Source organism: Mus pahari, chromosome 21 (assembly GCF_900095145.1).
Source record: "Mus pahari chromosome 21, PAHARI_EIJ_v1.1, whole genome shotgun sequence".
Taxonomy (NCBI): Eukaryota; Metazoa; Chordata; class Mammalia; order Rodentia; family Muridae; genus Mus; species Mus pahari.
Window position 1 is genome coordinate 25,145,863 of NC_034610.1, and position 16,456 is coordinate 25,162,318.

Sequence of the window (16,456 nt, forward strand, 5' to 3'; positions counted from 1 at the left end):
ATGCGTACAGGGTGTGCGCGAAGTATAATGGAATATGATGGTCAGTCTTGGGACCGCCTGTACTCAAGGTAACTTTAATATTCCAAAGCCTACTAAAAACAACCAACCAGCCAAACAAACAAACAAAAAACCCAAATACAAAACATTTTTGATCCTAAGTATTTTGTACAAAGGATTCTTGACCTGTTCCATTCTTTGAGGTCTCTTTATATTATACCTCCATTAAAAGGTTTTAAAAATCTATTTGCTTCCCTAATTTAATCCATCAGTTCATATTTTCACTTCATGAATGTTGTTAAATGTCCATGGTGATGAGACCCAACAGAAAGCCTTATTGCAGAGATAGTTTGTCATGAGCTCCCTGGCTTTTGACAACTTTTTTGTTCCTTTTTGTTGTGAGAGAAATTGGGATGTTGCCATTGACAACACAGCAGCAGAATCCACAGGCATGGGCCACAGTGTTTTGGGGCCCTGAGTCAGAGTGAAGAGCAGTCTGGAGAAGATGGGCCCATGTGGGTGGCTCACTTTCAAAACCCAGGAGCCCTTCTGAGCACCTTGGATTTTACTGTATTTTATTTTAGTATTTTTCACTGTATTTCTTTGGTGGAGGTGACATTTACAGGAATAAACATTCAGTTGAAATATCCTCCCCTACCCTCTGAGAGGCCTTTGGAGTTTTCCTAATTTTTCTTGCCTCATTTTCAAATTCTTGCATTTTCCAGGTGATGTTGGTCAGTAATGTATGCCCTTCCCCTTGACTGCACGGGACCTTCATTGCCTGTTTTATGCTTTGGCACTTGATTCTTTTCCATGCAGCCACTTACTGCTGCTGTATAGATCCTTAAGTTCATGCATTCTGTCTTCCTAAGTTGCTGTCCTAAGACGTTTGTGAGACTCATCTGTGGTTACACCGTGGGGGGTAAGTGCTTTTGGAAGTGAACAGCACACTTTCTTGGTTCTTTCTTCCCTTGAAGGAGCTTCCTTCTGTGTCTTAGACCTTTCGAGGGTCATTGGCGTTATGGCCTTGGTAAGGAAAGAAAGACAGGGTGATGGCACACTTCCCAGTTTGGATTCTCAAGTCCCTTGGACACTGCTTCCAGCAACGGGTTGTGGAGCTCTTTCATCTTTCCTCCTCTTCAGTGAGTGATAAAGCTGTGTCAGTCACCCGACAAGCCTTTTCAGAATATCAGGTAGCGCTGCCTGTCTGTCCTCTTCTGTTCTCTTAGTTTGTTGTCATCTGTGTTGCTTTCCCAGGGCAAGCTGAGAGTTACTAACCTTCATATTTGTACAACAGCTTCTTGTCTTCCCAGTTGGGACGCCATCATTGAGAGGTGTTGGAGGGTAATCAGTCTCAGCTTGATGCTGTGTTGATAGGCCCTCTCCTACAGAACGCCTTCCAAGCTGCCTCTGCTGACTAAGCTCTCCTCCACACCGTGTCAGATCTGTGCCCACCAAGACCCCATGAGATACATCAGTCACACTGCTTAGAAGAAAACTAAGTGCTCTCTCCTGATCAGTAGTGTTTCCTTTATATACTGAAACAATCCCTATTTCTTCGGAGAAGGTCTTTGCTATTCCTTCGGGAGTACGTGCCCTTCTGTGAAGCCAGTTTTACAGTGGATTCTAGTATAGTAACCACTGAGATTTAAAAAGGCCACATGCATCCTAGTTGCTTTGTGGAAGAGCTCAGCTCCCCCAAATTTGGGTAATTTCTTCTTTCCTAGATCTGAGTTCTAGTTAAATTTTTCTTTAACTTTTCAGTATTATGCAAGACTTAAGAATGTTTTATGAAAGGCACATTACACTCTGTAGAAAGACTGGAACTTTACAGAGCTGAAGACTATGTGCATAGTCATGTCCTTCCTGCTGCCGTTGCCAGCATGTCTGCAGGGGGAGCCTGTCCTTTGTAGGCTTCTCTTGTTCATCGTGGCAGCCATGGGCATGTGGGGGTACCTGACTGATGTGCCTACTTTCTTGTTTTTAGGTGGGCCATGCACAGACACAGCTCATGTCTCGTTAATCACACCAACCAAAAGATCCTGTGGTGCAGGTATGTACACCATTCTTACCTGAATTCTGCCTAGAAATTAGCCATTGGTTCTAGCTTGGTATGTATACCCTAGGAGATTGTCTAATTCTTTGCATCAATTGTAAAATGATGTATTTTGTACTTGAGATTGGGTAGAATTTGGCTAGAAGTGAGAGTGATGTTGCTAAGAGACATGCCTCTTGCATAGTGCTGTCAGCTAGGTCCAACAAAGTGGGCATCAAAATTTACCAACTTGTTAAGACCCCAAGGATGTTAAGAGATGAAACAGGCATGAAATACAGAGTATTGCTCAGTTTGTCTTAAGTTCTAGATTTCGTAAAAACAATGTTTAAATGCTAGGTGATGAAAGCAGAAAGAAGCTTTATAAGGAAGAAGATAGCGACCAGTTAACAGTGTCTCAGGAGCTTGTAAGAGTTGTTGACGCTGAAGCTTGGGCTCTCCTCAACGCAGTCTTCTCAGAGGGACAGCTGAACCCTACCTACATGGCTCAGTCATCTGTGACACTTTTATTAAACATGAAGTCATGAATCTTGTAGACCTTTAAAAAGCGGACCTAATGCCCACGGCTCCCTTAGCCTATCGCTTAATTTATTTTAAATGGTTTGCCTTTCTTGTAACACTACCTGCTGTTTAAAATATCTCAAGGTTTGTATTCATATTATATTGTTTTCTAAAGGTCACAGTTGAGATGTTCTTCATAACTTAATTCAGTCCTTTTAAACTCTCAAACAGAAGCAGCGTAAACTGTTTGCACGTGCAGCTTAAAGCCTTAGTGCCTGTGAATACAGTTGCTGAGGACTTGACACACACTGTCTATGTGCAGACTCAGGGTAGCATCCAGGTGTGGATGCTTAAAGAATGTGATTTACTTTTTTCTTCCAAATGGCCATCTCTGAGGCAGAGGTGTTATGATCATTACTGCTGCGCACGGTGAGCAAGCTCTGCCAGTGAGGGATTTCTCTGCTTTATGGAGGCACAGAACAGTTGCCCTGGAGTGTTGGGAGACCAACTCTGCAGGTGGTTCTCATTATAAAAGGGTGCTGGGTGCTCAGGACACTGCCAATTTCCTAAGATGACTGATGAGGAGTCCGACTGCACTTGAATGTCAGTGTTGCAGATGCTCAAGTCTTGTGTGGTATTACGTTACACTTTACGTTTTCATTGTATGTTGTATTACATTGCACTTTACGTTTTCATTACATGCTGTTTTGTTTTGTTTTGTTCTTTCTTTCTAATTTATAGTAAGAAAGCTTGTCATTGATTAAAATTTGGAAAAACAAAAACACAGATTTTGTTTGGTAATAATAACAAAGTACACTATTTGGTAATAGTGTTTAGTGATTACTTTATAAATGCTATTTCTAAAACTAGGTCAGTTTTTTTTTTAATTTTGCTTCTTACAAAATGTGTGTATGTGTGTGTTTTAAAGTAAGTTGACATTTAAATTTATCATCTGTAAAGTGGAATGATAAGAATTTCTCACAAGGTCAGTATAAGAAGAGGATTATTTGTAGCTCACAGTAGATATTGAATAGTTTATTGTTGTTATTTATAACTATAGTAGTTATTTTTTAATGTTATCAAAATCCCTGGCCAGAATAAGATAGGAAAGAAAGATTTCAGTCCAGTCCAGCAAGGAGGCTGTGAGGTGTGGGGCAGAGCCTTCTGCCGTAGTCAACAGCAGCACCAGACGCACGCACTCAGGGTTCTATGCTCTGAGTTCAGCAGCCACCTCAGCTCTCAGATATACAAACGCTGGAGAGGGCTGAGAACATGAGCCGGTGGGGGCATTTCAATGGAAGCCATAGTGTTCTCCTTCCAGTCCCCAAAGACAAATGACCAACCTACAGTCAAACATAGATTCAGTCCAACTTTAAAAATCCCCAGTCTTAGCAGCCTCAATACAATTGAAAACCCTCACATCTTATCTGAGACAGAAGGCAGACTTGTAACTGTGGCACCTGTAAAATAAGATGTTCCTCAAAACAGTACATATTTCCAATATCCAGTTAAACAGAGTAAATATTTCTCTTCCTGAAGGGAGGTAAGTGGATATAGCAAGGAAAGAATGGCAAGACCAAAAATCAGCAGGGAAATCTCCACCCTGTTGGCTTTGTATCCACCATGCAGGGCGGTGGTGGCATCTTCTGAGCCCCAGCAGACTTGGGCAACTCTGCTGTTTGCAATCCCTTGTAGCCTTTTCCTCAGACAAGCTCCGGTCAGTGGCTCCAGCTTTGTTTGCCGGCCTGCTCCTGGCATCCCTACTGTAACTGCCTGGCATTCCCTGCTTACCAGCTGCCGCTGCTGCTGATCACCTGAGCTCAGAGGGGTTGCTAGTAACTTTTCTTTAACCATAGCTCTGTAATTCTTGAGTTCTGTGTGCTTATAAAAAACCAACACCAATGGATGGTGCCAGGTTCTGCCAGCTTGGGAAGTTGCCAGATCCCCCTCTTACCACAGCCAATCAAGCTCAGCCCAAGCTCAGTCTTCAGGCGCTCAGATTTTAATGTCAGTCTCTAAAGAGTGTGAATTTGCCTTTTTCTCGTTGGAACCTTTGGTGAATGGAGCCTTGCCCTCAAGGCACCTTTTCTATTGTCTCCTTTAAAATTGGGAGGGGTTTTTCTTTAATGGTTTTAACCCCTCCCCCTCCTCCATGTTTGTTTTGTTTTGTTGAGACAGGTTTCTTTTTAGTCTTGGCTGCTGTGGGCCTCTGTAGACCAGGCTGGCCTTGAGCTCAGAGAACTGTCCACCTCTGCCTCCTAAGTGCTGGGACTAAAGGCGTGCACCAGCACTACCACGATGGTGTTACTCAGCTCCACAGCTCAGTTGTAAACACTGTCATGTTCTTTTTGCCAGGCTGTGCCTTTGTCGCATCCTCCTCCTGCCTTTTGCTTGGTTTTGCCTGTCTCTTGCTTTTTCACTCTGAACCCGCTAAGTGTAGTGAGCGGTGGCCACGCCAGTGTGAGTGAGTGTTACACTCTCCTGAAGTTGCCTGTGCCAGATAAGTTAATCTGTTGGTTTGTTTGTTCTTTTTTAAATCAGCCTCATTTGAATTTTCAGGACTCAAGCAAGATGTAGTTAGATTGTTTGACAGAATGTTTGTGGTCCAGTTCCCTGCAGAGTCCCATCTGAAATCCCAGGAGCTCAGTCTTTACTGTCATATCTCCATTGGTCTTAGACTCCCATCAGAATGGCCTCTTACACTCTGTTGGCCCATTCTAAATTCCTCCCTACCCCTTTTCAGAGCAGCCCACACGTGTCCTCCATTACTTTCTCACCACTGACCCAATGCCCTGGGAACAGGATAAGGGAGGGAAGGCTCATCTTGGCTCACTGTTTTATAAGTGTCAGTCTCCCGTGGTGGAGGCTGCGGGAGAGGACCGTGGCTGCTGTTCCCACGTGCTGGATCCGGAAGCAGAGTTAAGGCAGAATCAGGAGCCTGGAGGTGTAGCCTTTAGAGGCTCACCTGAGTGACCTGCCTCCATCAGTCAGCCCCACATACTGAAGACTCCATAGACTCCAAAATGGATTCCAGCTGGGAACAAACCATCAGAGTGTGAGCACTGTGGGTCTTCATATTGAAACTGTGACATAATTTGTTATGTGTACTGTGACACCCAGTATTTATATTTTAATAAGGTGTAGTTAACTGGAACTGTCAGTACTCAGTGTCATGCTCAGCTTCAGTGACTGCGTGTGCTGGCCACCTTTTTTTTTCATTCATGGCAGTTACCATACTAGGAACTGAATATTCTGTTTTCAGGTATGAGAATGATGCAAGACAGTTGAGTTCTCAGACATGTCTATGCCTCTGTGTAGGTGAATGAGTGACTTAGCTAGGAAAAGATTGCAACTTTCTAGTATAGAAGAGAAGTTAGTACAGTGTTTAGAGCATCTCCTGAGAAGCTGAAGTAGAAGTTGAGGCTTCTCAGCATGGGCATTAAAGGTTTTAAGTCAGTGAAGTCTGTGCTGCAACAGGTAGTTGTGGCTAGCCAGACTCTCCCAGTGAGCCTGACTGGAGGACAAGGCTTCCGAACTTTGAGAAGTAAGTTAAGGATTTGCTCTGAAAACTGCAGTTGATGCTACCATCTTTTTTCTTTCTCTTATAATCAGCATGTTCTGATAATTTGGCTTCTGAATCATGTTATTGCTACGTGACTGAACTATCCTTTTAATCTTTCTATTTAGGTTCTTAAGAATAGGGTTCATGCTTCTAGCATACACTCTGTGCTGTCTCCCAAGGATCTCCCAGACAAGTCATGCTTGTACATGATGGGAGTAAGCACACACACGTGCTGCTGTTTCTTCAGAGCTGTAGCTTAAGACCTGATCCAGCAGACACAGCTAAGCTAGCCTCAGGGTTGAATTGATAATGACCTTGGAAAAGACTCCTTTGCTGGGTATGGTGCTCACCCCTGTAAAACACTTAGCATGTGGGTCATGAGGCTCTCTTGAAGTTTTTGATGTCAGTGGTGTTTGAATAAGGGTAAGTGTAGTCTTTTTGTTGTTGTTGTTGTTTTTGTTTTTGTTTTGTTTTGTTTTGTTTTTTGAGACAAGTTTTCTCTATGTAGTCTTGGCTGTCCTGGAACTCACTTTGTAGACCAGGCTGGCCTCGAACTCAGAAATCCACCTGCCTCTGCCTCCCGAATGCTGGGATTAAAGGCGTGCACCACCACGCCCGGCGTAAGTGTAGTCTGTGAATAAGGGTACACATGTAGTTTGTGAGATGTGAGGAAAACTAGTAAAAGACTATCTCAGCCTTGTAAAGTTCATGTATATTCCTTCTTTCTCTGTCACTTACACACATACACATCCATACATATAATTTATAAGCCAGATTATATACACATAAATAACATATTGAAGCGTATGAACATTTTTTGATAAGAGCATACTGTGAAAGGTGTGTTTCTTTCTGTTTGGCCTAAAGGTCAGTGTTAGATCTGTTGCTGTTTGTCTTAGAGAAGACATGAATGGTTGACACCTCAGCTCATATTTCAGGTGTCCTTGTTAGTGTCTGCTAGAGGATAGTGTCATAACTTGGATGGTGGTGTCGAAGTGACTTGCCTTGCAGCCGTTACTGTGAGAAGTGGGAGTGGACAGCAAGGAGGAGAAGCACAGGGAGCTGTAATGTCTTGCTCTGTAGTAGCTCTAAGAGGCAGATTGCAAATAGGAGCCCTGGTGGCAAAAGGAGGATTCGTTCTGCTGGTGAGGGAGGTTGAAAGGCTTTCTGATGCTGGGCTTTAGGCATGGAGATTTTTTTTTTTAAGGTTTATTTATTTTCTGTGTGAGTTTGTTGCCTGTATAGATATTCACCACATGTTTGCCCAGTGCCCAGGGAGCCCAGAAGAAGATAGCCTGTCCTCTGGAACTGTCTAGAGAGGTTGTGAGCCATCGTGTGAGTGCTGGGAACCAAACTGCTGAGCCATTTCCCCAAAACTCCTGTACAGAATTCTTAATAGTTAACTTCACTATATTCTTTGTTATAAGCATCATCACAATAATTTTGGTATTTATTTAATCAGTCTTTGTTGAAAGCTGAGATGTCTGTCGGTGAAGGGCTGAAAAATGCTCCATGTGTGTCGTGGGCTGCCTTGGCTAAAGCACATCACACCTGCAGATGACGCTCACAGTTCTTCAGGGCTTGCAGTGTTTTGCACATGTTCCCTTGTTAATTCTCGGAACCTTTTTGCCAAGATCGAATATGCTGTAAGGGAGAGTCTGCTTCCTTGGCAACAAGCCACCAGAGGAACTGCTTTTGTCCTTCATTTTTTCTGATCGCCACAATACCACATGCATAAGCCTGGTTAGGGCTTCAGTCAGCACTCTCACCCGGTATTACTTGTACAGAAGAGAATCGTCTCTTAGTGGGAAGCAGGGGTGGCTTTTTGCCCGGCTAAGGCTTTTCCTGGGTTTGTCATTTCAGAGTTGCGGTTGCAGTGGAGGCCGCCGTCTTGGGTTTTGTCACTGTGGTAAGGGTTACTTGGGGAGGAGAGGGGATTTATGTCATCTTAAACTCTCTGGTTACACCCCACCTCTGAAGAAAGTTGGGGCAGGGTTAGAGCAGAGCCCGGCAACGAGTGGTGCTTACTGGCTTTGTCCTGGTGAGCGGACCTATCTATCCCTATCAGTCCTTAGTCAAGAGAACGCCCAGAGACAGCTGACATGCTGACTGCCCTCCACAGCAGTGTTCGGAAGCCAGTTAAAGGAAGGTTCCCTTCTTGTGAGCTACCAACAGGTTCCACAAAATCCTTCCAGCTGGTTCAGAACCTAAAAGGTGTTAAGTCAGAGGTTGCTTGCACCTCTTGACAGTACCTGCCTGCAGTTGTGTGGTTGTTGGTATTCAAGACAACATTTTAATCTGAAATGTTCAACATTGAATTCTGAAGCACTGAGTGAGTGGATCAAACCGTAGTGGTCAGTGTTACTCCCCATGAGTGGCTCTCCTAAAAACAGAATCATCTCTCCTGTATCTTCTCCTTCTTCCTTCCCCCTCGTTTCTCTCCTCTCTTCCCCCCCTTCTTCCTCTTCCTGGGAGGGCACCTGTAACCCAGCGTTTCTTCCTTGTTGGTCTTCCAGACAGAGTTCATCCTCAGGCCTGCAGTCTCAGCATTTGAGGCAGAAAATGAGAAATCTGACCTACTTATGTAGTTTCTATCAGTAGAATATTAGGGAAGATATAAACCTTTCTTTTTTATTTGCATTTAATGTAACCATTGAGGAAAGATCAAAACAGTAAATCTGCCACGGCAAGGAAAAAAATATTAAAAATCCTTTACCTTGTTCATTCATCATTTTAGATCTTAAGAGGTTCATTTGATCCTGGATTGGGGGTGCAAAATGAATATAAAATATTTGACAAAGCTGCAAATGTTTTAATTGAAAAGGTACCACCATCCCATGTTCTGCCCAATTAAATCAGTCTTTCCCACTGTAGTCTATAATGGGTCCTAGTGGCTGATGTGTTTAGTGAACTAGAGGATGTGGGCTTGACCGCTGAGGAGGTAAAGGAAGATGGCCTGTCTTTGTTCTGTGTTGGCTGTTACTGTTTTTTATTAACTAGGGTGTCTCACTTGTTTGTGTTAGATAATGAAACAAGGCACTCACTGGGGCACTTGATATGTCGATGACTGGGTGCTGGGTGCTTCAGTTTGAAACACCACATCTGGTGCATAGATTTTGGGGAAAACAGGTGAATGCTTCCTGGTTTGTAACAGTGTCCCCTTGCCACCAGTCACTTGTGTCTGTGCTGTACCAGAGCATGTGACCTGGCTTGTTGCTATTTTAGAACACTGTGGGGTGTAGGATGGCCCTTGGATTTGGACCTTTTCTGTCTGTGTGCTTGGAGCAAATTTAGTTTGCTTAGATTCATGAACACATGTAGAACATTTTAGTTTTTACTTTTATGGTCATTTATTTTATCATAGCTTGCACTCTTACCAAGGTGAATGAGGTCCAAATACCCATTAATTAGTTGTTCTATTGCCCCAGTAGATGTCTGAGCCTACAGTATTCCCGGATGGTGCGAGAAGTTTACTCGGTGCTGCTCCTGGATGCTTTTGTGTTTCTTAGTGGCTGGGTCTAGGCAGTGCTGCTCCTTAGGGATGTAAGCTGAGCTAGAAGTCACTGGGGTGGGAATGGAGTCTTGTGCCCAGAGCAGACTCACCAGAGCGAGCAGCAGAGCACGGCACAGCGCTGGGTATAAATCTCCAGCACCTGGCAAGGGTACTGCCCATTAAGGAGACTTTCCCCCTACTCGGCTCCTGGCTATACTAATAGAACAGCATATCAAGCAAGGCTGTAAATAAAAGTTATTACCTAATAGGTGGGTGCTGAAGTGGAACGGACAGAGCTGAGGCATGGAGGCCTTATTACTGCTCATCAGCAATTATAAACAGGATAAAGTGTGTGGGACTTGCGCTGGTGCTGCGGCGGCTAATAGAAGCTGGGATGTCACTGGCCGTGAGCGGATGATGGATGCTGATGGGTTACTGCCTCATCTTGGTGCTTGCTTTCAAGACAAGTTGTGTTATCTGTTTTCCTGCTTGCTCATCTATCTGAAGAGAGACAGTCCGTTGCCTCTCTTGCTAGCAGGTGGGCTGGTTCATGCCCCTCGTGCCTGCATTTGCTTCTAAGGAGTCACTTTCACGAGATAAATATGAGGTAAATGCCTTTGGAGGCACTTCATAATCCTGGACGAGTAACACTGTAATCTTACTGCACCGCTTGCTGTGATGGCTGTAGAGGGTGTCTTCAGAAGTGGGGGTCTCTGTGGAATATAGGATCAGATACCACTCTAGCTGGGTCTAGCACTGTATTAAACCACCACCATGACACAGTCCTGTAGTGGAACCTACAACATTCAAAACATGTGTGTAAATACAGCACACATCGCTCGCCCCTAGGAATTCAGAAACAAATACAACCAATTCCAGCTTTAGAGAGCAGCAGACATAATTTAGGTTTATTTCAAAAAGTAAAGGCCAGGGCTAGAGAGATGGCTCAGTGATTAAGCACGCTGGCTGCTTTTGCAGAGGACCTGGGTTTGGTCTCCAGTACCCTCTTTGGGTAGTTTACAATCCTTTAACTCCTTTTTTGCCTCCTGCACAAATGTGGTGTACATCATATACTCGGGTGTCGTGTGTGTGCACGTACACACACATAATAAAAGATAGTTTTTAAGTGAGGACAGAGGTTGTGCCAGCCACAAGAGCAAGGCACAACATGAGGTGATCTTTTAAAGAGATGACTCCTCCCTGGGAACTTCCTAGAGTTCAGAACCTCAGACTCAGCAGGCATGGCAAAGGGATACTGGGATGTGGAGTCAGTGGGCAGGCTGGGCGGACGTCTGCAGCAGGATTGTGTTTTGTATGAATAAAAAACCTGAGGAGAACTACATTGCTTCTGGGTGCCTTGTGAGCAGTCAATGCTTGGGAAATTGAGACAGTAGCACTGCTCAGCTTTGAGCATTCTCCAGCCACAGACAGCAGCTGGACAGAGCAGAGCTCACGGCAGCTCTTCAGAAGGGCAGCCCGGTCTCATCCCAGAGTACAAGAGCTTGTTCAGCTCTTTGTCATAACCAGGAATCTTCTTGCTGGTGGAGAATTTCTAGTCTTATTAAATAAAATGGAGGCTGAAGGGAGACATTGTCATTAATCATTTTTCTTTGATGCTATAACCCATGGAGTAGGCAGTTTATTTTAAAGAACCTGATATATGATAATCCTATTGTTAGAAGCCAGACAAACTAAGCAGTGCTATAGGTGGGTCCTTTAGTATGTAATACTTTGCCGTTGGACAAATGCAGGTAGATAAGTAAGATTTGAAGCTGGTTGTGATGGTACACACCTTTAATCCCAGCACTTGGAAAGTAAAGATAGGTAGATTTCTGTGAGTTCAAGGCCAGCCAGGGCTACACAGAGAAACCCTGTCTCTCAAAACAAAACAAAACCCCTCACATCAGTTGATACTGATTTATTAGATATTTGTGAGTGCCAACAAGTAAGGAGAGATTGATCTGAGAACAGTGTTTAAATGAGTAGTTGACAGAATTGATAAGGATTGGATGAATAAAGAATGTAAAGCAGGAACCCAGGAGAGACTGGGCTGCTGACCACCAGCGTGCAGAGGGAAGCAAGTGGCTCGTGTGGGGTTCCAGTTTCTGAGAACTATAGTTTCCACCCTCGTAGGTCTATGACTTTCATCCTGTGGGCTGTAACCCATATGAGAGTTACATATCAGATATCCCGCATAGCATATACTTACATTATGTGTCATAACAGTAGCTACATTACAGTTAAGTGGCAGCAAAATAATTTTATGGTTGGGTGTCACCACAATATGAGGAACTCCATTAAAGAGTCACAGCATTAGGAAAGTAGAGAACAAGGGTTGTAGATAGTCTTTTTTTTCTTTTTTTTTTAAGATTTATTTATTTATTTATTTATTTATTTATTTATTTATTTATTATATGAAAGTACATTGTAGCTGTCTTGAGACACTCCAGAAGAGGGTGCCAGATCTTGTTATGGATGGTTGTGAGCCACCATGTGGTTGCTGGGATTTGAACTCAGGACCTTTGGAAGAGCAGTCGGGTGCTCTTACCCGCTGAGCCATCTCACCAGCCCGTGTTGTAGATAGTCTTAAAGAAAATTAGAAGTATCGGCCTGTTTGAGGAATTGCCAGTGTAGAACTACAGTTAAAGCTACTCATATTATTAAGGGAATGAATACAGAGAAACAAGGAGCTAAGGACACACTGTTGGTGGGTTAAGGAAGACAGAGGGAGGGACAGGCTCCCTTCAGGGTTTGCCAAAGGCGCCCAAGAGCAGACAGGAGGTGGGAAACTAGGGAAGCTGGTGTTACGGCTCACGGACCGCTGGATGGACTGACAGAAGTCTATGAGGCAGTGGGAAGCCAAAGCTTGTCCAAAGACATTCTTTTCTGACTAAAGACATAGGCAGACTATCTGTCCAAAGTAGCTACAGGAAATGCTGTTGGACTGGGGAAAACACTGTGGTGAGTGTATGTTAACCACGCAGTACTTTCCCAGAGGAAAGAGCAGAGAGAGGAACGTGGGTGCATGAAACATTCATGTCTACTGTGTTGGACGCAGTAGGTGGCATGTCATGCCCTCAGGTGACTTAGGAGAGTAAGCAGCAGTCCACAGGAACAGCCAGCTTCTCCTAGACACGTGTGTGTTAGTACTTCAGACGTAGAGGACCTTACAGCATGGGAGAAGAGCCTCGCCCATCCCTGCTTGGATGAGCGCTCAACTCGCAGTTCCTCATCTTGGTGCTTGTAGTGCAGTGTGCCACTCCTGTCCTCTCCATTCCCGTTCAGGAACCCAGTCACCTGTCAAGCGCAGCACCATCTTCTTTAGCCCATTTCTACTTCTGATTAGAGAAGCCCTGTTCCCTGTAATTAACTGTTTATTATTCTCCTGCGTGTGCGTGCGTGTGTGTGTGTGTGTGTGTGTGTGTGTGTGTGTATGTGAAAGTGTGTGTGTGCAGGTCAGAGAATAATCTAGAAGAGTTGGTTCTGTTTCTATCATGTGGGTCTCAGATCCCTGGGCTTGGTAGCAAGCACTTTTACCCCTCAAGTCATCCTATGGGCCCCAGACCAGGACACTTAACACCAATGGAAATGCTTGTTAAACTCTGGCCAGCCCACAGTAGAGCAAAGCTCCGACTCAACCTACCTGCTCCTCATCACTTTCGATGATCACTAGCTTAGCCCCCATGTTCTTGCAGGCAGTGACAGAGTCCCTCCATGTCTTTTGCAATGTGGACAAAAAGTAACAGTTTCCTTGAAAGAACATCCAGTCCCAGGGGCAGGGGCGGCACAGGCGGTCTGTTGGAGGAGTGGGTCAGGTAGATACACAGCGTTATTCATGTACCTGTATCAGTTCAGACTTTCAAGTTCTTGAGAGCTGATACCCTCCCNGTGTGTGTGTGTGTGTGTGTGTGTGTGTGTGTGTGTGTGTGTGTATGTCTAGCTCCAGACCACAAAACCACAAGCAAGATTTCCATATTACTTATCATGGGTTCTTTATAAAACAAAAGAATTCAATAAATAGAAAATATGCATGCATGTGACTCTGAATGTTCCCAGCCAAGCCACCAGGTTATGTACTAGGAATAGATTTCATCTTCTGTAGGTCTAATGTCATAGTGCCTGTACATTTGAAACTCCGCATTGGTTGTTCTATTCCTCAGTTTCTCTCAAACCTGTTCATACCTTTTGTCAAAGCCCTTCTGGAGCATCCTGTCTTCTTTTTAAATGGGTATCTTTTTTTAAACTCCTTTTATTGATTCTTTGTGAATTTGACATTGTGCACTCTAATTCCTATCCTTCCATATCAGCCCTCCATCCTTGCAGTCTTCTTCCCAAAAAGTAAAACAAAAAAGAACCAAAAAAAGAAAAAGAAAAAAATAAAATAAAAAATAAACATGTCATCATTGAAGCTGCGGTGTGTCCCAGTGTGACCCACTGTGCGCCCTTTTGTCTGCACAGCTCTCCTGCAAATGCTCTTTGCAGTGAGTCACTGCTCCACTTCCAGGCCTCTGACTTCTGTTGCTCTGTAAGTACTGAGTCCTTGCCAGGACTCCTCAGATAGCCTGTGAGCACGGAGGCTGTACTCAGTGGCACAGAGCTTCTGCAGGGCCAGCCTGTTGCTTGACAGTTCACAGATGGGATAGATGTTGGGGTGGCCCCACTCAAAGCCTTGGATCTGGCTCCCCGACTTGTAATTCTTGTCTGGATGAGCTATAGCCGAGCGTGCTATAGCCGAGCGTGTTGCCCCAGAGCTGCTTTCCTTGCTCTTGCCCTCTTCCCTCCTCTCCTTTGCCTGAGGACACCCCCAGGGTTAGCAGCAGAGAGATGGGCAGATACCCTCACTGTTGCGGCCACTGCAGGGAGTCTGGTAAGAATTCCCTCATGAACATATCGCCTCCTTTTTTATCTAGCATTTTGTGTTATTACTGAGAAGTAAGATATCACTGATTTTAACTTTTATAAGTAATGTGTCTAGAAATCTGTCACCTTATATGTCTCTCAATTCCATTCTCAGTGTGTTGGTCCCCTCCTCGCTATGTGGGTACTTCTGTTGTTTATCTTTCAGTCTTTGGGATTTTATCCCAGCATGGCTTCCTTCTACCATGTCTCTGCAATAGGACTGTTAGTCGAGGCTGTCCATGGTCGGAGTAGGATAGGTATTATGTTGACTAGCAGAATGGCCATTACGCCAGTTGAGAACTGTTTGTCAGGTATTCACATTATGGTAGAAACTGAGTCTGAGAACCTGTGGACCTGATTGTCTGTTCAGCCTGTTCATGTCTTTAGAGAAGGCCTGGCCAGTGTGTTCATAAGGCAGTGGGCCGGCTGCATCACAAGGCTTGCAACCTTACACAGTACTTCATGTGGAGCCCTGGCATTCTGCCCTGGTTCTCCTGTTCTTGCTTTGTCTGAGTCCAGCTTGGGATCTTCTTTGGTCACAGTGGCTTGTAGCCACCAGGGTCAGCTTAATTTCCTCCATAATCTACTGAGAACATCTTTAAAACTTTAAAATTTTATTTTGCTGAGCTGAGGAGATCACTCAGTGGTTAAGAGCACTTGCTGCTCTTCCAGAGGACATGATCAGGAACTCACACCTGCCCACCGATCCCCTTTCTGGTCTCTGTGGGCACGTGTACACAGGCAGCAGGCTTACGCACACACACATCTTTACAGGTCCCTTCCTTTTGAATATGTTATACACATAGAGTTGTTTTATTGAAATAGGTTCATTCTTTGTGGGTTTTTTTTTTTTTAATTCATTTTTAAGTTCCATCTGAGAAGGAGCCAGAAAGATAGCTCGGCTGTCCCATTGTCACCCCTGTCCTGCCCTAGGATGTCATCCCGCCCCTCAAGGACTCCCCACCGACCCCTACCCTGACTCTTTTTGACTTTATTCTCTTCTGCTTTTGTTCTAGTTCTCGTTTTAAGTCATTTTTACTGTGTGTGTGTGTGTGTGTGTGTGTGTGTGTGTGTGTGTGTGTGATATCAATCTTTTCAGAAATTTTACAAGTTTGCCTTTAAAATTATGCCTTCTCAAATTCTTCTGATTTTTAATTTTATAATTGCATATTTCTCTTATTATGGATTTCATCACAGTCTAGGGCCCATAGAGGGTTACTTGTTTTTGTGTGGCTAAAGTCATGGTTTAAAAGAAGACTTGCATTTAAACCAACAACTCGAGAACTTTAGCCAATAAATTCAGTTGTTTATGATTAAAAATCAGAAGGCTTAACCTTGGAGGCATTTTTGTCATAGGGACCTCATCTTGTGATGACTTATCTGAACAGCCGAGTGCCTCTGTGGACTCCGTTAACCAGCCGCCCACTCTATATGTATAATTATTTTTGGTATACATGCACATACTCTGATATAAAAGCTTATTTGCCCTTATGCTCCCTGCCGTTCTGAATTCTGTTTCATTACCAGTATCCACCCACAGAGTTTCAAAAAGCCATTCCCAAATAGCAGAATCACAACTCAGAATTTTAAATAAACCACATCTCTATTAGTTGTACAGGCTAGGGAATTAGTTACCTGTTATGCATTTCCCACATTCATCTGCCCTTTCAGAACGTATTAAAAATGTATACATGTATAAGTTAGAAGGAGGACATCGAGCTCAGGGTGTCCATTTTCTGTTACTTCAGTGAGAGCAGAGACTGTAACATGATCTTGGTGGCGTGTGTTTGTTTGTTTGTTTGTTTGTTTGTTTGTTTGTTTTTCAAGACAGGGTTTCTCTGTGTAGCCCTGGCTGTCCTGGAACTCACTCTGTAGACCAGGCTGGCCTTGAACTCACTGTGTAGCTCTAGGCTGACCCCAAACTTGTCTCAGCCTTTCAAGTACTGGGAAG

At 44.1% G+C, this 16,456-nt stretch overlaps 1 protein-coding gene across 2 annotated transcripts in view; it reads left to right on the top strand.

Annotated features, from left to right (window-relative positions):
• The window catches only part of Zfand3 (zinc finger AN1-type containing 3), a 188,909-nt gene that overhangs the window by 135,415 nt on the left and 37,038 nt on the right, over positions 1-16,456 (top strand). For both annotated transcript variants that reach the window (XM_021221437.2, XM_029533007.1), the window contains one exon: positions 1,985-2,050. In XM_021221437.2, the coding sequence (XP_021077096.1) occupies positions 1,985-2,050 (66 nt within the window). The remainder of the gene's footprint in view (positions 1-1,984; positions 2,051-16,456) is intronic.